The 21,454-nt window shown below is 33.4% G+C and overlaps 2 protein-coding genes and 1 non-coding gene across 5 annotated transcripts in view; 1 reads left to right on the forward strand and 2 right to left on the reverse strand.

The window, feature by feature from the left end:
• LOC131653713 (sugar transport protein 10-like) overlaps window positions 1-21,454 on the reverse strand; it is a 48,873-nt gene that overhangs the window by 2,344 nt on the left and 25,075 nt on the right. Inside the window, exons 2-6 of one of the 3 annotated variants that reach the window (XM_058923984.1) lie at window positions 3,935-4,026; window positions 3,365-3,495; window positions 2,146-2,257; window positions 1,619-1,766; window positions 1,026-1,120 (exon numbers count right to left, since the gene is read on the reverse strand). The gene's annotated coding sequence lies outside the window, so the exon portion shown is untranslated. Of the gene's footprint in view, window positions 1-1,025; window positions 1,121-1,618; window positions 1,767-2,145; window positions 2,258-3,364; window positions 4,027-21,454 lie in introns of all 3 variants that reach the window. The other 2 variants (XM_058923983.1, XM_058923982.1) reach the window with 2 other exon arrangements.
• Window positions 4,740-4,812, reverse strand: TRNAA-AGC (transfer RNA alanine (anticodon AGC)). Its single transcript has one exon. It is a non-coding gene; the product is annotated as a tRNA-Ala (tRNA).
• LOC131651176 (uncharacterized) lies at window positions 8,393-10,789 on the forward strand. Its single transcript, XM_058920843.1, has one exon. It carries the CDS (start codon window positions 8,393-8,395, stop codon window positions 10,787-10,789), a length of 2,397 nt encoding a protein of 798 aa, XP_058776826.1.

Below are 21,454 nucleotides of genomic sequence, written 5' to 3' on the forward strand. Positions count from 1 at the left end.
TTATCATTAAGTTTTTAAAATTATTTTAATGTCGATTAGTTTACTATCTCTTAATTGTTTTTTAATGTAATGTTTTTGAATTAATAATCAAAGATATAAGTCCTTTAACCACTCAAAATTACATGCAACTTGCAAAAGATTACAAAAGACCAAAATGAAAAAATATAATTGAATTGATATATTATTAATTTCAAATATAATTGATACTAAAAATATTTCACGATTATTATTTGGGACCATTTGTTTCAGTTTTTAAAAATTATTTTTTTGTATTATAAATTTTTGTAAAATTTTACAAAAACCTCTAATAAAAAATTGGCTTGTATATTTCTTCATAAAAAAATTGTTTTTAAACATTTCATTTTTTAACTATAACTTTTTTTAAATATTAAAATTAAAAAAAAATCACTTAAATATGAAGTTATTTTAAAATAATCTTCTTAAAATATTTTTAGATATATCTTTTTAAATAAGAACTTTGTGGTTTTAACTATGATAAATCATTAGTAATGAATATTATATTACCAAATGTCAAAATTATTTTTTTTAATTTATGAAAAATGAGTTTGAAATAACTTATACTATTTTTAAAAAACCTCTCATAAAATATTTTTTAAAAATACAATCTTATAAAACATTTTTTAAAATTATAAAAAGAATACTTTAAAAAATCTAAAATGTATCTGAATTATAGCCATTAAATATATAGATTATCCAATTACTTTTTCTTCTTCTTATCTTTTCATTTATCGCAGTACATAAATAACTAGTTTGTATTTAGTAATTATCATTTTTATTACGAGCATTACCTAAGAATACTTTCATATACACATAAACATCCACATAACATTACAATAATGGATGTTGATTATGTGATAACAACTATGTATAATTTTGTAGCATTTTATACTTTTGTAGCATTTAATCTTTCAACATCCTTAAATATTCGACACCAGAAAAATTAATGGACATAAAACATAATCACATACTTAATAGGCAAATTTGATGAACAAATAATATTTTACCGTTGCTGTGTGACCTTGGTTTGCTCGTATTAGTAGCTCCAAGTTCTCTTCTAGGAGGCTGAAACGTTGCTTATTATCTTTTCTTTTCGAACAGCCTGAAGATAACCATGAGATACTTTAGGATAAAATGTTTTTCTTCAGCAAAGTCGTATGAAATTAACATTACAGTTAAGAGTTCATATTAGTAACTAGATAAACAAATATTGAAGAAGGAAACAGCATTCAAGCTATAGAGGTCCTTTGAAAATACAGGAGTAAGATAAGCCTCCAAAATGTGTATAGAAGGAAGGGTAGTAAGGAAAAGAAAGAGAAGAGGCGACAGCCTATTAACTTCTAAGTAACTTGACAAGTGGTTAGCCTAACTAACTTCTAACCAATTAACTTGACAAGAGGAAATGCAACTAACTTGACAAGTGGCAGTTAGGAGTGGTGGGGATTGAGCGAATCAGGGAAGAGACTGTGAATATAGTAGAATTGAGGAGGAGGGAAAAGGGGTTGGTTTTATGAAACAGAAATAAAAAAGCATATAAAACGGGATGAGCATGTGCAGCCGGAAACAGAAAGAAAAAAGAAACATATACTAGACAACTGACCTCCCTAATGTCATCAATAGTGTGGGATCTCAGAGGAATATTAGCAAGTGTCTTCAAACTCAGCTTTAGCAAATCATTAACATTCAAATAACCATCACTCCTCATATTCAATTTCAATTAAAATGCCATATGACGTAAAATCCGGGTCCTGCAGATATTAAACAAAAGCATAATGTGAGTAAATTGCTTAGTAAAAGAATTAGGCACAAATCAGTTTACTTAAGTCATAGCATAGAGTTCATCTGCTATGTTGCTCCAATCCCATGCAAACAAAATACACATTATTTTTCAAAAGAAACTGCTTTTAAAAGTCTAAAGTTACAAGAGATATTCCGTAAAAATGCTTCCTTCCTTAATCAAAGCATGACAGATTGACAAACTTCTTTCCACTCATGAAAAGAATGAGAATATCCACTTTATTTTCAAATAAAAGAACAAAGACAAATGAAACTTGCATTATGTAGCTACAAAGGAAGAAAAAAATGTTAATGTAAACAAAACCTATTAGAGGGCCAGGTAATGCTTACAGGAACCTACTAAGAGCGTCAATTTTATCCTTTCCCGAGCCACTCGCACCGCCACCACCACGCCCTCTTGTTCTTTCTCTATCATTTCTTGTATCAAAAGCCCTTGCCAGAACTGCCCACAAAATATCGAAAAGCATAAAACTCTCAGCTTGACTCTTGTAATGGAAGCTACTGATAAGTGATAAGTCAATAACTGATAATCAACACAAGTAAAAGCAATCAATTTCACAAACTTATCCATAGTACTGGATCACTAGAAATAAACATGAAATTCCAATCCAATACATAGCAGTACACATAGTTAGAAACAGAAAAGAGATTAAGAACTAGAAAGGAGTTGGTTGTAAATAAGATCCCATGGTCTTGTTTATGCATATACCTTCTTCATAGTTGCAGGGACACATCCAGGAATTTCAATCTCTTTTTGATTCTTATATGTCTTAGCCACCCAACATAAACCATAAATTAATTTTTAGGGATACATAAATTTTTAGTCTTCATAAATATCTATTTTTTAGGTTTAGTCCCTATAAAAAAATTATCCTTTTTTTATAACCAAGATACGTGTACTGAATATCCACTGTCGTTTAGCAGTGACTAATCTCTGTCAAAGAACCCGTTGGACACACAAAGTGGGTTCTTCCCTCTCAACCGGATAAAATTCTATACTTTTACTTCCCACATTTTACAAGCAAACAAAAAAATAGTCCTTTTAGTTCCTGTAGAGGGACTTGAAGTAGCATGGCTTTATAGAAAGTGAAGACCAAAGACTTATAAAATTTCTATAAACACTACTAAATTAGAAAGGTTCGTGATTTACATGGGTTAGACTTAAAAAGTTCATGATTTAGTAAGAACTAATAACATATTTAACATTAATTTTTTTTCTATTTGGCACCGCCATTGAGTATTATTACCACTGCTTAAAATTCCTCCATCCATCACCGGTCCATGGTCTTACACGAAAAACTAATCACATTCACATTTTATGTCCAACAAAATGTCAAACTCTTTCATTCACACTCCAAATTAAATTAACCAAACTCTTCAAAATTCACAAATTTTCTTACAATGATATAAGAACAACATTGACATAAAAGGCAGGAACTAATTTTCACAAAAAAACGTAAATTTAAACATGCTCGTTGATGGAAATGCAGAATAGAAAACAAAAGAAACAAAGTTTGTGAGTATTGAGGAAGGGTTAAAATACAATTACCTTGGAGTGGCAGAAGCAGTGTTACTATTGAATGTAGTAGAATCAGGAGCAGAAAGTGCTGAATGAAGTAGCTGGGGAAAATGCACTTCCAAGGTATGACACTGAAGATTATAACCCAATCCTTCTAAATGCTAGACCAAATGGTGTTAACAAAAAGAGTCCCATATCAATGTTTGACAGAAGAATTATTCCATAAGAAAACTTTTGATATACTCAAAATCTTTGTGAAAAAGATGCATGCTGATGAGGTATTGTAAAGTAAAAGATGTTGATATTTTCATATTCTGTTGTGTTTGAAGTGAACTAATCAAATGTATAATTTTGCAGGGTTATTGTCCAGACCCAGAGAAATACTATCATTACACGGTTCCTATGGAAAGGTCAAAACCAAAGATTCTGTTGGAGATTCTTCTTGAAGCAACCAAATCAGTGAAGTAGTATCCATGGTCTGAAGTAACTGATATGAGTGTTAGTGAAGCTAGTGGATTTTTTGCTGATTCAATAGCAATGATCTTGTCTATGTTTAGGAAACCAAAACTGAAATCGTGTGAAAATGACTAATAATATCACCTTCCAAGTCAGTATTTTTCATGTCGTAAACAGAGAAGCGTGCTTTATATTCCGCCACCAGGCGTCAAACTCAGCAATGTTTGATAAACTCCCTGCACAAAATGTACAACTAAACCATCCACACCCATAATCAAATGTAAGGCTTGTAATCTAATCTTACTATAGAAATAATAAGAACATGTAAGTTTTGAAATCGAAAAGTATAAGAATATTTGCAAATTATCATAGCAGAAAAAAAAACAAATCTCTATATCAGACAAGAATCTAATAATTATTTGTTAGCATACAATCTACCTTCAAAATTAAAGAAGTTACAGAAACTTTTATCATCAACTCTATGCTTGAAACAACTTCTGTAATTTTTTTCTAGGTTATAAGGAATGGTCCGCGATCGCAAAAACGGCCCTGATCACCAATACCGTTATTCAACGTCTTTATGTTAAAAGAAAACAAATTGTGCTTAATTCACAAAGCGACAACCGCATTCAGTGTCAAAACAACTGTACCGACCGAAATAGCGAAAGCCTTTACGGACCGTGATTGCATAAAAAGTTGTTTGTAGCGCATCAGTAGTACAAGGCAACCAAAAAAAAAAAAAGCAAAATGTAATCATAGTTTGATACACACAAGATAAACTTGTTTCAATAAGCAGGAATATGAGAGATAAGAGTATTATACTAAAAATTAAGCAATAATCATTTGCCAGTTATCAAAAGATAGACTATGAATTAGGTGAAGGCATAAAAGGAAGGAAGAGAGGTTGAAGAACAAACCCTAGCAATCGTGATCGATCGATTAATCAAAATGGAGATACGGGGTATCGATCCCCGTACCTCTCGCATGCTAAGCGAGCGCTCTACCATCTGAGCTACATCCCCGTTTTGAATTTCTACTGGATCAAATCTTTACTAGCTAGTTGTGAAACATGCAGAGACCAGAATCTCAGAGCTTGCTACATTCAGTTCCTTCCTTTGATGATTACTTTTCGTAGCAAACAAATAAAGTTCTTTAGACTGCAAAAACGAGGTTCGACTCAAAGAGCTTTTCTACTCAAGAGGAACAAGATGACGATAATGAGAGCAGCGTATATGTGGCGAATGCAGAGGACATGTAAATTGTTTATGATGATTAAAATACATTTAATTGTTGTTCGTTATTTTATTAGTTTAATGATTATTTATGATTTTATCGTGGAATAAATAGCTTACTCAACTTTGTCTCGATTTCTTGGTAAAGAAATTGAAAGCATTGTCACCTGCACAATAAAGGAAATGAGCTAAGACAGGTTAAGTGTCTTGTTAGTTGTTGGACTTCTTTAATGTGGAAGGGTTTCTCATGTTGATAATGGTTTAACATTTATCTCTTATTTCTCTAGGTTAACATAAAACCAAGAAAATTATTCGCGTGTACGCTGAAGAAACACTTAGCATGATTTAGGCCCGTGTTATAGCTCCTGACTGATTCCAGGATGTCTTTCAAATCTGCAATGTGGCTCTTCCCTATTGGGTGAGAATATGGATAATAAACAATGTAGAGTGGGGGTGAATATGGACAATTATCACAATGGAGTCCACAACCACAATTTCAGGTTTAATCAATAATTAGACAAAATTGAATTACCAATTTTAATAAAACCTACACCTTTACAATTAATCGCTACCTAAAGAAATCTTAATGGTGTGTAGTTTCTAGAAAGAAATAAGTAACAGCCTAATCATGCAATTAACTACGAAATTAAAAGGAGGGAGAAGGGGAAAGACTGTGCACTGGGTTTGATACTAGTTTAGCGCATCGTCCCCGCTTTGCGCCTAATTTAGTCTCTAATGGTTGCCCAATGAAATTTTTTTGGTCTTCCACTATGATTTTTAACAAAAGAACATACAATTACAATATCCCAAATAAACGCTATAAAATAATTTTCTTCTTTCGATATCTTTGAATTGTACACAGTCTACAAACCAAATTTTATGCACATTCTTTACTCAAAATCGCTTCTTGAATCTTTCAGTCCCAACAATCTGCTCCAAAATCTCAGTCTGCGGCGATCTTTACTCGATTCCACCAGTATCTTGAGTGTTAGTTTGTCCAAAGATTGAGAAGAACCCCTCCCCTAAAGGCTTCCACACAGTACTACCAAGGTCAACCTGGATAGAAGAAACTCATTTTTTTTCACTATAATTATCAAAACCAATCACAACACTACACACCCTTGCGAACCTCTAAAATCTTAATCAAATCTTCAAAGAAACGTTAAATTAAAAAATGAATCTCCTCAACAATCACAAATCTCAAATATAAGATTCGGATCCATGCAACGGAAAAAGAATGAGGTATAAGATGAAATAAATTGTTTGCAAGTGTTCGCAAAAGATCTTAAAACTCTTTTGAAAAATGAAAGAACAAGTGGTTTGTGAGTTATCAAATAAAAAATAGAAGTATGTGATTTCTAACGTTATGAATGATTTTGAGAGAGAAAATGATTTATGTGTTGGAGATTAAGCACAAAAAGAGTGAAAAATCATACTTGATTCGAGTCATGAACACTTGTATGATTTTAATCAAGTGGCAAAGTAATTTGGAACAGATCTACACTTATGAGAAACCTGATTTTATCGTGATTAGAGTCAAGGCAAAGTTGTGATTCAAGTCAGGCAAAGTTGTGATTCGAGTCAAAACAAAGTCGTGATTCAACTCAAGTAACGCAGTGGTTAACCATAATTCCATGATTCGACTCATGAAAAACTTGTGGTTCGAGTCACACGGTTCCATGATCGAATCATGTACAACTTGTGATTCGAATCATTTACAACTTCTTATTTGACTCACAGGGTGTGTGATTTTAATCACACCTAAAATCTCAATTTTCGCATTTTCTAAAGTTATTTTGAGATTTCACTTGTGTCATGACTTAAACCAACCTCAGATATGGTTCTTGATCCAAAAATTGGACTAGTTGACTTAAAGCATAATGCTCATACTCAAACACAAACCGTTTAAATTATGCATGCTAAAATATAGAGATCTAAAACTTGACCCTCAAATATGCAATTTAAGAGGAGACTCAATAATATAAGACTAAAACATAAATAAAGCTTAATAGAAAATCAACAAAACCATACAGTAGAGATATGCATAGTCTCACCCTTAATCAGGGCCGGCCCTAGGCCGAGCAAGCAGGCCCATAGCCCAGGGCCTCAAAAAAATGGGGGGCCTCAATTTTTGGGCTTACAGCTAAGAAATATAATACTGAAACAAAAGTTTAGCGAAAAATTAGACATCATGTAACTTGTGGCCCAGCGGCGTTGTATCTACATTGGGAACCTTTATATCACATGTTCGATACTTAGAGGCTTTTAATTCTCTAAATATTCAATTATCATTATTTTTTTTAATGCAGTACATAAAGACTTCATTTTAGTACTTCATTTTAGAAAGAATATAACTGTAGTGTAGTGAAGTAAAGGTAAACTTAGTTAATTATATTTTTTAATGCAGTACATAAAGACTTCCTTTTAGTACTTCATTTTAGAAAGAATATAACTGTAGTGCAGTGAAGTAAAGGTAAACTTAGTTAATTATACCTAATAATTAGTATTTTTCAGTAAATTTTTGATATAATTATTGTGACAATTAGAATTTTTAAAATTTTAATTATATTTATATGATCAATTAAACTTTATAACGAGATTTTAAAATAAATTTATTTTAGTATAATTTTAGAGACTATTTATATATTATAATTAAATATTTAAAAGTTTATCATACAATTAACTTATTTATTATCAAATTTTTATGATGAAATTAAATTTATTATCATTTGTGCTTTGATTTATTATTTTTCTGATCAAATTAAAATTCTTTTTGTTGTTAGAAACAACCAAGACTTCATATTTTTTATTTTGTCTATGAAACTCTTCTTCATTTTAGAGACAAATGAAAAATCAATTTTTTTGTTAGGGGTCCAATTTTTTATTTGCCCTGGGCCTCTAAAAAGTCGGGACCGGCCCCAGGGGCGGATGTAGAGGGGTTTTGGGTATTCCCTGGAATACCCTCCCTTTTTAAATTATTTTACCCATTTACCCTCCCTTTTAACCCTTTTTTTTAGTGCTGAATTAGGTTTAGTAAAAGCAACACAAAGCTCACTTCTTACTTCCTAACACCACTACACCAGCCGCACAGCTTTCTCATTCACACAGTAAGTTCTTTTTTTTTTTTCTTTCAAATTTTCAATTTAGCTTAGGTAAATAACAACTTCCATAATTCTACTTCATTCTCTATTATGTAAATAACAAGCTTTTCAAGTTTTTCTATTATGTTAATATTAATTCCATTTTTTATTCTCTTTATCTCCTATGGGAATTTATTGAATCCAAAGTCCAAACCTTGTAACTTCTAATTATAATTTTGATTTGAAATTCTGTATTGTAAAATTAATTGGATTTTGATTGTGATTGTAGAATGTTGCTCAAATACTTTACACCCGAACCGAGATTTCCAGAGCCAAAGAAGCTTGCTCCTTCAAATGGGCATCCCGAAGAACCTTCTCCGGTCCCCTCTTCAAATGAGGTACAACTAGAACCTCATTCTTCATATAAGGTGTTTAAAAAAGGTACTTATTTGGAGACGGATCCTGGAAAAAGAAGTCAAATTCTTGAGTATCATCCAAATGATCTAGATGAGGTAAGAAGAGCTTACCTTGTGAATGGGCCATGTAAAATTAAATTAACTGAATATAAATCCACAAATATTGGGGGAAGGGAACGTTCTTTTCAATATAGTTGGCATGAAGAGTATGACTGGTTGGAATATAGTGTAGAAAAAGATGCTGTTTTTTGTTTGCCTTGTTATGTGTGTTACAATGGTACTAGTAATTCTGCATTTGTGGTGACTGGTTTTAAAGGTTGGAATCTAAAGCATAAGTTGGATAAACATGTTGGTGAGAAACCAAATAGTCATCATAAAAAGTGTGTGAAAGCATGTGAGGATCTTATGAAGAAAAAGCAGAGTATTGAGTTTTCGTATGCAAAATATAGCTCAAAAGAAGAAGTAGATTATCTTGTTCGTTTAAAAGCATCACTTGAGGCTGTCAAATATCTTGTTAGAGGCGGATTGGCATTTAGGGCACATAATGAGGGTGAAAATTCTATTTATAAGGGTCATTTCCTAGAATTTGTAGAAGCCTTAGGAAGAAATAGTGAGAAAATAGTTGCAGCAATAACAAGTGGTGGGGGAAATTGTAAGATGACTTCTCCTATTATTCAAAAAGAACTTGCAAATGCATGTGCGGTTGAAACTATTAAGAAGATAGTTGGAGAAATTGGAGATGGATTCTTTTGTGTTCTTGTTGATGAATCTGGTGATTGCTCTGGTAAAGAACAAATGGCCGTTGTAGTGCGGTTTGTTGATGTTAGAGGGTTTGTTGTAGAAAGATTTATCGGCATTGTTCATGTTGAAGATACAAGTGCGATATCGCTTAAAAGGGCTCTTGAATGTTTGTTGTCGGGGTTTGGGTTGTGTATATCTAAAATTCGAGGTCAAGGGTATGATGGAGCAAGTAATATGCGTGGTCAATTTGGAGGTTTGAAGACTTTGATTCAAAAGCAAAATCCGCAAGCCTATTATGTTCATTGTTTTGCTCACCAACTTCAATTGGCTCTTGTTTCAATGGCGAGAAAGCATGAAGATGTTGATTGGTTTTTTTGTGAAGTGTCTCGTATTGTCACTTTCTTACGATCATCTAACAAAAGACAAGCTCTACTTCGGAATAAACAAGTTGCTCATTTTGCAAATCTAATTGAAAAAGAATTGGTGGAAACTGGTACTGGTTTAAATCAAGAGTTGTCCATTGCAAGAGCGGGTGATACACGTTGGGGATCTCACTTTCGAACTCTTAATAGGTTAGTTGATTTGTTTACTCCTATTATTGAAGTGTTCGAAGATTTGAAAAGTGATAGTCATTGTAAGGGTGAACCAAAAAGTTTGTTACTTGTTATGCAAACTTTTAGTTTTGTGTTTATGTTGCACTTAATGGTTGAGATTTTATCTTTGACAAATAATTTGTCACAATCATTGCAAAAGGGGGATCAAGATATTGTGCATGCCATGGAACTTGTCCAAATATGCAAGAAAAAGTTGCAAGAATTTAGAGATGATGGATGGGAAACACTTTATGAGCAAGTTGTGGCTTCTTGTGGAAATGTTGAAATTGATGTGCCTGACATGGAGTCCCGGTATGTAAAAGATAAGAAATCCAAACGACTTGCTCCTTTTGTTACAAATTTTCATTATTTCAAGAATGATTGCTTCTTACATGTTATAGATGTGGTATTGAAAGAGTTGAATGATCGGTTTACACCTGAAAATATTGAGTTGATCAATTGTGTTGCTTGCTTGAGTCCTTGTTATTCATTTGAATCATTTAATGTTAAATCACTTGTGAGATTGGCCAGATTGTACCCAAATGACTTTGAGGATCTTACTGATAAGGAATTGTCTAGTGAATTGGAGACTTATATTGAGAGTGTCAAGATGGACGATCACTTTTCCAATTTGACTGGCATCTCGGAACTTTGTAGGACTCTTGTTCGAACAAAGAAGCATAAGACATTTAGGTTTGTGTACACACTTGTCAAACTAGCTTTGTCTTTACCTGTGGCCACTGCAAGTGTTGAGCGAGTATTCTCGGGGATGAAATATGTTAAGAATGAGTTGAGAAGTAGAATGGCTAATCCATGGCTAAATGATTGCTTAGTGACATTTGTGGAGAAAGAGGTGTTTAATACAATCGATGATATGGATATCATCAAACGTTTCCAAGGAATGAACAAGAGAAGAATGCATTTACGATTAGACTAGAATGTTTTCTATTTTTTAGTTGTAATTGAAATACTAATACATTTTTATTAAGTAATATTATCATATTTTATGTCATTGATTTTTTTCATACTTTTTGTATATTTTATTTTCATTATGGGAATCCCCTGGATTTTGATCCTGGCTCCGCCCCTGACCGGCCCTGCCCTTAATGTAGCAGAGACATGCAACTTCAATATCCTCTTTTTTTATGCTTGACAAACTCTCACTTAGAATTCAGTGGACTTCAAGCAAAAGCACCGTGTGATCAATTATTTCCTTCAATTGCTTGCGCTCCCACTAAAATATTTCACAATACACAACAGCATAAAAGGCATAAAACAAACTTCGACTCACATTACAATTTCTCCCCTTTTGACATATTCACAAAGAGGTAGATACTAATGATCCTAAATACAAAATTATTAGCCACACAAACGATATTCCAGATAAGTAAAAGAGTTATACATAGATAAGAAGAATATACAAGATCATAGATCCAATACAGAATATGAAGATAGACATGCTAAATGCAACAAATATGCAAATATACATGTAACTACTGATCAGTGCATTTTGATGCACATTCCTCTACGGTTGTACTTATACATTTCCATGGTTTGCTTGTCTTATTTTTGTATTTTATAATGTTTTTATATTTTAATTTATTTTTATTGTTATTTGATTTTCGTATTTAATTTTCAGCTTTAGCAGTCTGCACGGAAACAATCATAACTGGAGTTCCAGGAGTCCGATTGAGGCGTTCTAATAATCGACGGAAAGCTAAGAGAAAGAGCTACAATTCTTATGTTGGAGTCGAAGTCAGAATCGGACTGTAGCAGGGCCAGAAAATTTGTTGAAGTTGCAGCACTAGTTTTAGTTAAGTTTCGGGTCAATTAGTTTTGGGCCTGAGTCGTATGTTTGACCCAGTTGGATTGTAAAACGGGTTGTGCTATTTTCCCTTAGGGTAGCAGCCGCGGTACTGTAGCATTCCATCTTCCATTCACGAAAAATATTGAAGCTTGTACGAATTGATCCATGGCGAACTAATCCTTCTGGTTGATCTACCGTATTCAGGTTCCAAAACTATGAGATTAATATAATTTTGCATTATAATTCCAATTCCTTCAATTCTACTTTGTGTTTATCATTTGCTTAATCTGATTATTCGTAGAGTAGATTGTTTGGTTCGATTGATTTATGTTTTCCAATTTATTTGCGTTTTATCGTTGCTTAATCGTTAATCCGTTGTATGCTTAACCGAATGCTTAATTCGGCAAACGGGAAATATAATTCTGATAATGTTGTTGCGCTTGTTGATTGATGTTATAATTGAATTAGGAATGGAATCCGCTTAGGATAGTGAAATTATAATAATCGATGATTGGTAAGAACTGAATCGGTAGATTGGCTTATCCCATAATCACTTATTTTCAAAACAGCTTATTTTCAGAATCACTTATTTTAAGCATTTTTTCTGTAATTCGAAACTGAACCAACCCCCCCCCCCCAAATTCGATTTTACATTGGTTAATAAGAATAGGAATCCTTGAGAGATGATACACGAGTTACCGTTACCGTCGTACTACAGTTTTATAAAATTAACTCGTTTTTGACCCGCGCGCGACAGCGGATCACTACACAAAAGCAAGTAACTAAGTGGTCAAAATTTATATGAATGGAAGATTAAGTAAAGCATTAACAAACACTATAATGCTCAAATGTACATAATTAACATAATGCACTTAAAAAGATTTTAAATACAGAATTGAATTCATGTTGAAAAAGGAAATAAGGCATATGTACTAATATTTGGAAATTAAGCCTCGTGGCTCTGTAGGTTCTAGAGGAGATCGGAAGGCTAAAATCATCATTATAGGAACTATTGGTAACAGTTCCATTCCCTGTGCTTATGATGTATTTGTTTTATGCTCAACACTAACAATTTTGATTCTAAAAACTCTATAAAATACATCATGCTAGGATACTTTGAATGCTCAAAAGGCTACATAGTATACAACACTGAAACTAACATTGTTGAGGAATCAATTCATGTTAAGTTTGATGATAAGCTTGACCTTGAAAAGTTAAACCAGTTCACAAGTTTGTAGATTTAGATTATTTAATATGACTCTGAGAATATAGCTTATGGAAGTACTCAACAAGAAAGTAAATAGTCAAAACCAAAAAGATGCTGACGCACTAGCATCTTTGAATAAGTTCAAACAAAGTATCTCTCATATTGAAGATATGATTTTGGGTGAAAAGACAAAACTATTACGAACCAAATCATTAATTAAGACAAAATGAAGAAACGCACCAGGGATTAAAGTTCTTCATAAACTCATAAGTACCAAAATTGCATTCTGGAAAAAGGATGAGGTAAGCAAAAAGGTAAGTCAAAATGTCCAAGTTAGAATTTTACTGGGAAGTTCTGTTCTTCGAACTCTAAATGATATTAATATTTTTATTCATGTGCTTTTATTATGGCTAAGAAATATGTAGACAAGTGTCTAACTAATTCTTACTGCATGTGAAACACTTGAGTAAAAAAATCATTCCTTGCTCCCTCCCTAGGTCATAGTTACTTGTGTTTGCAATTATTTGAGTGTTTAAAATGTTATATGCTAGGCTACGATCTAGAGGGGTGAATAGATCCCACTATTCTTCAAAGCTTTCACTCGTCTGAATTGTAATCGCAAATTGTTGTCACCCAAGAACTTTGATTGATACTTTCTCTATCGTTACTCCTTTGACCCAACCCAATCGTTCTTCAAGTCTTTCACTCGGGTGAATCAAATCCAAAGTTTTTTGTCAACCCCCCCCCCCCCCCCAAATCAATCCAACCTTGGAGGACAAAACCTCAATGATTTTATTCAATGAATCCACAAAATTATTCACCCAATTGGAAGGTACAAATTCCTAACCTTGGACGTTATCACTCTCAATCTATGATCACTCAAGCAAAAATGATTATGTGAAGATGAGAAGAATGTTTATCTCTTTCATGTTTCAAAGTTGTATTCAAATGGATGCGTGAATGTATTTATATGTGTGCGTGAAAGAAGGCAAAAACTGGAAAATTCATGCACAAAAATGCCCATAAGTGAGCGATGCATCGACCTCCAGGACTGTATGCTTCGACCTCTACAAGGCAGTGAGGCCTAGAGGTAAACTCCATTGTATGTGTCCACTGTATGCGTTGACCTACACAAGGCAGTGAGGTCTGGTGGTGAAATGCATAACATGCATCGAACTTTGGCATGCCATGCGTCAACCTATAACATGCTATGCATCGACCTACAACTTATGTGCATCGACCTATGCTTGGCAGAAGTGTTTTCATGAAATTTTCATTTTCTTGCTCAGTGGAGGTCGACCACCAAGAGCTATGCATCGACCTATGGTATGCATTTTCAACCAAGAACATGTTTTTGACTTGTGAAACTAATCCACATGCATGTGAGCAGGTTTGTAATGATTATGGAAACATTTTCATGCAAGAGTGCACCTTAGGATAAAAGGGTGTCGTCCAATACATTCTACTTCTAAACACCTAGTTTTGACATCACTAAAAATAAACTACTTGAGGTATGCACTCATATAAAACAGTTTTAAAACTCAATGTATCACTCTTTTCACACACAACGCAACTCTCACTACTCACACTAGAATCTTTTCAACCATATAGCGTAAAAATTCAATGACTATTCATCTAAAACACGACTCAAATGGTTGAAAAATTCTCTAAAATCTCTCTATCTACACCAATGGCTCACTCAAAAGATGTTAGTGGCCAGAGAATTGTAAACATAAGACATAAGAAAAGGATAAGTTATTATTTCTCAATAAACTATTAAAGATCCCGAATCTATTACAAAAGCAAACATAAGCACTACACAATTTTAAATGGCCTTGTTGACTTCCTTGGAGAAGTCCTTTTAGAGTTCTCAGATGATTTGCTCATAATTTCATATAAGAGAAGAGAAACAAGGAAAAGAAGGAAATGTGATTCTGCTTGTAATGGAACTCAACTTATATAATGTGCATCAATGGACAAAGGAAAGGGGAATATTCTTGGTCTTCAAGCACCAATCCTTAAGTTTGACTGCCACTAATTCTCTCAAATGATCAGCTATCAGAATAAGATTGGACCATCTCGAAAATGAAAGAGTTGTTCACAACCATTTAAGACATATTAATGTTGTTTTTCAAATGTCTCTTTCAAAAAAATTAAATATCTTTTGCTGGTATCTATTCTTTTTTATTGTTGACAAAGGGGGAGAAATGATATGATTTTGATTCAGTTTTATCCTAAGATAAATCTAAACATTTAAATATGTGGATTTGTTTATTTCATTATTATGCTTATTGCCAATCAAAATTTTGCATAAGTCTTAAAACTTAGGGGGAGTTTGCAAACCTCGCTCAAGATACTTAAGCTAAGAAAATTTCAAGAAGTCTAAAACTCAGGGGGAGCATACAAACTTAACTCTATTTTTTAGTTGATTATTTTAAGTCAAAATTGTTCATCAAAATATGACTATTTGTCATTATAAAAAAGGGGAGATTGTTAGAACAAGATTGGTTCTACACATACAATCATTTAGTTTTGATGATAATAAAGTACAGAGAACAATTTTGTACGCTAAAAGTGTGTCAAGTATGCAAAATATGAACAAGTCAAAAGCTATAATTTGAACAAGTTATAAGTTGGATGTAGCCGAATCTAAATACGTCAGAAGCTAGATTTAACAAAATATAATCAAGCCAGACGCTAGAACAAAGTAGACTCTAAAGATTAGGATCTGAAGATTTTCAAATCTGAAGAAACTAGACTCTGAATTGTAGATGCACTCTAAACTAAAAGAAGAACAAAATGCATGTTTAAATGAAAGTCAAACATTTGGATTACTGAGTCAATGCTTCTGAAAGAATCAATCCAAAATGACTCTGATAAAGACTCTAAACTCTATAGACTCTGAAGTCTCATTTTCACCAGGTTCTGAAGACAAACTTTGAACTCTGCTTAAGCTTCGTATACTTATATATGACGTCTCTGATTAGAAGTTTTTAACTGATAAAATAATAAGTGGAAGAGTACAATCAATACAAAAGAAATTATCCTTTCTATTTCCCACAATATCCAAAAAAAAAAAAAGGACTATACTATTGTACCAACGTATTTCCTTTCATCTTATCCTCTCACCCACCCAATGCTTCAAGTGCCATCCTACAACGATTATATTGAGGTTATTCCAACTTCATCGTCCAACGGATCTGTTTCATTTCCTATATAGAGAGGACTTGGAATCTTGGGAAAGAAGACGAATGAGAAGAAGAAAATCATGAAGTGATTTACGCGAAGAGAAAGAGAAAATATAGAGAAACACTTAGCATCTTAATTCACATTTTCTTAAGTGAAAAATTTATTTTATCGCTGTGTGTATCTTATTATTTAGAATAAATATTCTAAACACAAACCTTATATTTAACAGTTGTTAAATTCCTTGAGAGGCTAGGTTATAATCAGGATTCTCAAGAAGTCATTGACATGTAGTTTTTGAGTTGTAATTCCTTGAGAGACTAGGGTATAGTCAATATTCTCAAGAAGTCTTTAACAAGTTATCATTGAGGTTGTAAGGAGTATTTGATTAGTGGATTAAGTCCATATTGAGAAGAAAAAAACACCTTGATGGGTGGGCTAGAGGTAGCTTAGTTTACACTAAACAAGGATAAAAGTACTTGTGTCGTTAGTCTTGTTATAAGCTTTGTTGTTTGTGTTCCTGGGTGAGAAAAAGTTTTAATATTGAAACCCAATTCAACATCTCCTTTCTTGTGTTTCTTTGAAAATTCTTTTAACATATGTATTATTCTTCCTTTGGGTTGATGCTTTACCTTAATGCACGTCACTAGGGATGCTAGTCCCATTATTCTCAAGGTTGTAATCCCTGGTTGTTGCGTTCTTTTCTTTGTCACCTACAGATTCAAAGTTATTATAAGAAGACGTCCATGATTTGCTTATTATTGGGGACGTCCATCTTAACTTGCTTATTCTTGGGGACGTCCATGACGTCAAAGAATTTATGAATGTCGATCTGCCAATCCAGAAACTCATCCACTACCATCATTCCGTAGAATAATGGAATATCAGTCTTCACATGGTAATCATGGTTATGTAAATTTGCATGATCAACTATCTATTCCTCGTCGGGTTCTTCTTCTTCAGAACTCGAATTTTCAACATTAACAACATGATTGTTTCCACCCCGCAAAACCCTATTTGGTTCCCTTCTCATATCTCTTTGTTGGTTCCAATTGTTGTTGGCATTGTTCATCTGAGTTTTTAAAGTCACCATCTATTTAATCAAAGTAGTTAGGGTCGTGGTAAAAGGTGCGGTAATTCCCTTAAGGTTTGCTCTAGTCAATGGTTGATTTTCATGGTTGATCAAGCTACGAAAAGAAGTAGGAGAAAATCTTCTCTGATGCCACCTGACACAATGACAATCATAAAGGATTAGCAAGCACTAATCCTATAACAAAACACAAGTTTGCAATCGACAAACGTGTCAGATAAAACTCAAGAGTCCACAAAAAAAATATTGAATTTTACTAGGATAAAAGATAACCTTGACGACACACCCATAGGTGTTTAAATACATAAAAAGAATGCCTAATGAGATTTTAATCCAAAACAAAAAATAAAAGAGAAAAAAAAACTAATGAACTTTTATTCCAAAACATAAATAAAATAAAAAATTGTGAAAAATATTAAAACGTTGTTTTCGGGCCTAAAACAATATTGGATGGCTTAAAAGACCCATATGTCATTGCAAGGCAATTTGTTGGGCTCATGAGTTGATTCCGCATCTTAAAAGATATAATAATAGTCATTCTGATATTAAACACCAAACCTACCTGCACAATTTTTTTCGAACCTTTCTGACGCGCAACTCTTTCTTCGATACGCGCAACCAACTTTCCTACATCAATAAAAACCTAAAAATCTTAACCCAAGTACTTTTCTTAATAATTGTGATTTTTATTTTTTTCTTATATATTGAGACTGAGGAAGTATTAATTATATCCAATAATTAAACATGATGATTATTATAAGGCAAATGCTAACATGTACCTCAAAGACACAAGTTAATAATTATGGATCATGAAGACGCGATCACAGGGACACTTGTTAAGGATTCCAAATATAAAAAGCATGCTTTAAATAAATCAATTATTTTAATTTGAAATGCATTGAATGCAAGTATTTTTCAAGAAAACATACTTTTAATTTCTTAAAAAAATCAATTATTTTAATTTGAAATGCATTGAATGCAAGTATTTTTCAAGAAAACATACTTTTAATTTCTTAAAAAAATCAATTATTTTAATTTTCATTAAATTGAATACAAATATTTATTAAACAAAACATGTCTTTTTAAACTCTTAACAAATGCCCCGGAGACACGCATTTTCATAAATTATTTATAGAAATATTCTCTTAAAATACGTGCAATCAATTTTTTTTAAGAGAATATCTCATTACACTCCTTGAAAAATATAGGCAAAATACCCTTTTTGGTCCCTTAACTATACCCCAAGGTCCATTCTGCTCCCTTATCTCTAAAAAGTGTCAAAGTGGTCCTTTAATTGTTCAAAAAGGACCATTTTGTCCTTTCTGTCAGCTCCATTAGTCAAAGTCAAAGGAATGGCGTACGTGGCATACACGTGGCAGAAACATTTTTATTTTTATTGCCAGCTCATTTATTTTAAATGCCAGATGGGCAATTTTCTTTGAGACATGAAATAGAAAGGGGTAATGAAATAGAAACTTCATTTTGTCTTCGTTGTGTCTTGGAGGAACCCTAGCGCAGCTGCCATTGACGAATCTCCAAACTCAAGTTGCTGCAAACGAAAACGAAGACGACATTCAAAGTGAAAGCGAAGACGAAGACGACATCAGAGGTAAGTTTCTGCATCTGTAGGTCTGATATTCTATTTTTGGTTTAATTTCATGTTTCTGAAATTTATGTTCTTCGCATCTACTTAGGGCATAGTCTGAAATGGATGAACATCTAATCATTACAATCCACCATAGTGGTGAATTTGCTAGTGAGGACTTGAGCGTGTACGTAGGAGGTCAGATTGCTAAACTGAGAGTAGATGCTGATAAGTGGAGTTTTTTTGAGCTGTTGGGTAGTATCAAGGAACTAGGTTATCGAGCCATAGAAAACATATATTATAAGGATCCAACTGCTGGGATGAATCTGTTGGTAGATGACAGAGGGGCATTAGAGATTGCTGATTTATATAGGGTCCATCTTAGTGTTGAGGTCTTTATTAAGCACGCATTGTCCTAGCCTGTTTTTGCTGATGAAGCTGAAGTTGTTGAGGATGAGATTCCACTTAATGAGATTCCACTTAATGAGATAATAAATGAGGTAGAAGTAGAGATTGAGGAGATTATGAAGGAATTTGATGTGAGGAACACTGATGTAACACAAGATGAAGTTAGGAACAATAATGTAACACAAGATGATGTGAGGACTAATGATGTAACTCAAGATGAAGTTAGGAACAATGATGTTGAACAAGGTGAGGTTAGGACTAATGATGTATCACAACATGAGGTGAGGAACAATGATGTAACACAAGATGATATGAGTGCAGTAGGAGCTGATAATGGACTTGTGGGTGGTGAGGTTAATGATGATTTAAGACTGACTGATGATAGTTCTGATGATAGCAACTTTGAGTATGATAGTGCAATGGAGATAGTATTTGATGATGACTCTGATGATTATGGTACTGAATTGGAAGAGGAAGAGGGAAATTTATTGGACTATGACATTGAAGATAATGAACAAATGAAAAGTAAAAAAGGAAAACAAATGTCTGATGAAAATAAAGAAGATAGTAAAGGAAGTGATAATGATAGTGAGGATCTTGGAAGTGATTGTGATAATGATGACAGCAGTAGGGCTAGGAGAAAGAAGTATCCAACTTTCAAGCTTTTAAAGGATATGTCAAATTAAAATGGGTAGTGGGAACCTATTTTACTACAAAGGAAGATTTCAAGGAGGCAATTGTTACTTATGCAGTCCATTCTGGCAGAGATTTAAGGTTCACTAAGAATGACAAGATAAGGGTTAGGGTCAGGTGTAAGGATGGATGTGAATGGGAAGCTTACTGTGCTAAGTTGCCTACTGAGGATTCATGGCAACTAAGAAAAGTTGTTGACACTCATAATTGCAGTAGAGAGTATCATGTAAAGTTATTGAAGACAAAATGGTTGAGCAAGAGGTTACAGAATTCACTTAAAACCAACCCTAGAATGAAGCTTAAGGACATTAAGGAAAAGGTTCAGAAGAAGTGGAATGTTGGGGTCAACAAAACCAAGGCTATAAGGGCTAGGTTTGCAGCCAGAGACATGGTTGATGGGTCATTTCTAGGGGATTATACAAGGGTGTATGACTATGCACATGAGTTACTGAGATCTAACCCAGGTTCAACTGTTAAGGTTGGTGTTCAGCCTGCACAAGAAGGTAGAGATGTTGAGAAATTACATTTCAAGAGGTTGTACATATGTTTGGCAGCTTGTAAGGAAAGCTTCAAGTTGAGCAGACATTTCATAGGACTTGATGGATGTTTTTTGAAAGGCCTTTGTGGAGGAAAAATACTTGCAGCTATTGGCAGAGATCCCAATGATCAAATGCTACCAATAGCATTTGCAGTTGTAGAAAGTGAAAACAAGGATAGCTGGACATGGTTCTTGGAGCTGCTTATTGATGATCTTGGTGGGAGGGAAGAGTGCCTCACATACACTTTCATCTCTGATCAACAAAAGGTATGACACTTTCCTTTCTCATGTTTTAAATTTGATATGGTATAAACAAATAGTTATGACACTTTTATTTTTTTTATGACTTAGGGGTTATTGCCTGCAATGGAGGAACTTCTTCCTAGGGTTGAACAGAGATTTTGTGCTAGGCATCTATACAACAATTTTAGGAAGAGGTATCCTGGAAAAAAACTAAAGGAGATTATATGGAAAGCAGCTAAATCAACCTACTACCAAGCTTGGGAGAGAGAGATGAAAGTTATGAAAGAGGTCAATGTAGAAGCATATAAGCACATGATGAGCACTCCTCCAAGGTTTTGGAGCAGATCATACTTCAAAACTCATAACAAATGTGATGCTGTACTCAATAATATGTCAGAAGCCTTTAATAGTGTCATACTGGAGTCAAGGTCCAAACCATTGATCACCATGGTGGAAGAGATTAGGATATACATGATGGAAAGATGGGCAACAAATAGGATGAGGTTTCAGAAATTGGAAGATGTTGATGTGCTACCAAACATTAAGAAGAAGATAGACAAAACAAGCTCATACACAAATATGTGGCTTGTAAGGTAAATTATTCAATTCTAATAATACATAATGCTTTCAATTCTGCTTTCAATTCTGAGTTTCAATTCTGAGTTTCAATTCTGCTTGTAAATCAACCTATAATATTCTGATTTAAGTTTCAATTCAATTCTTATTTCAATTCTGAGTTTCAATTCTGATTTCAATTCTGCTGGTAAAGTAACATATAGTATTCTGATTTGTGTCTTAGGATGTCTGATGAGTTTATATTTGAAGTGAGGAATTTGGAAAACAAT

The sequence above is a fragment of the Vicia villosa genome, linkage group LG2, assembly GCF_029867415.1.
Source record: "Vicia villosa cultivar HV-30 ecotype Madison, WI linkage group LG2, Vvil1.0, whole genome shotgun sequence".
NCBI classification, from domain to species: Eukaryota; Viridiplantae; Streptophyta; class Magnoliopsida; order Fabales; family Fabaceae; genus Vicia; species Vicia villosa.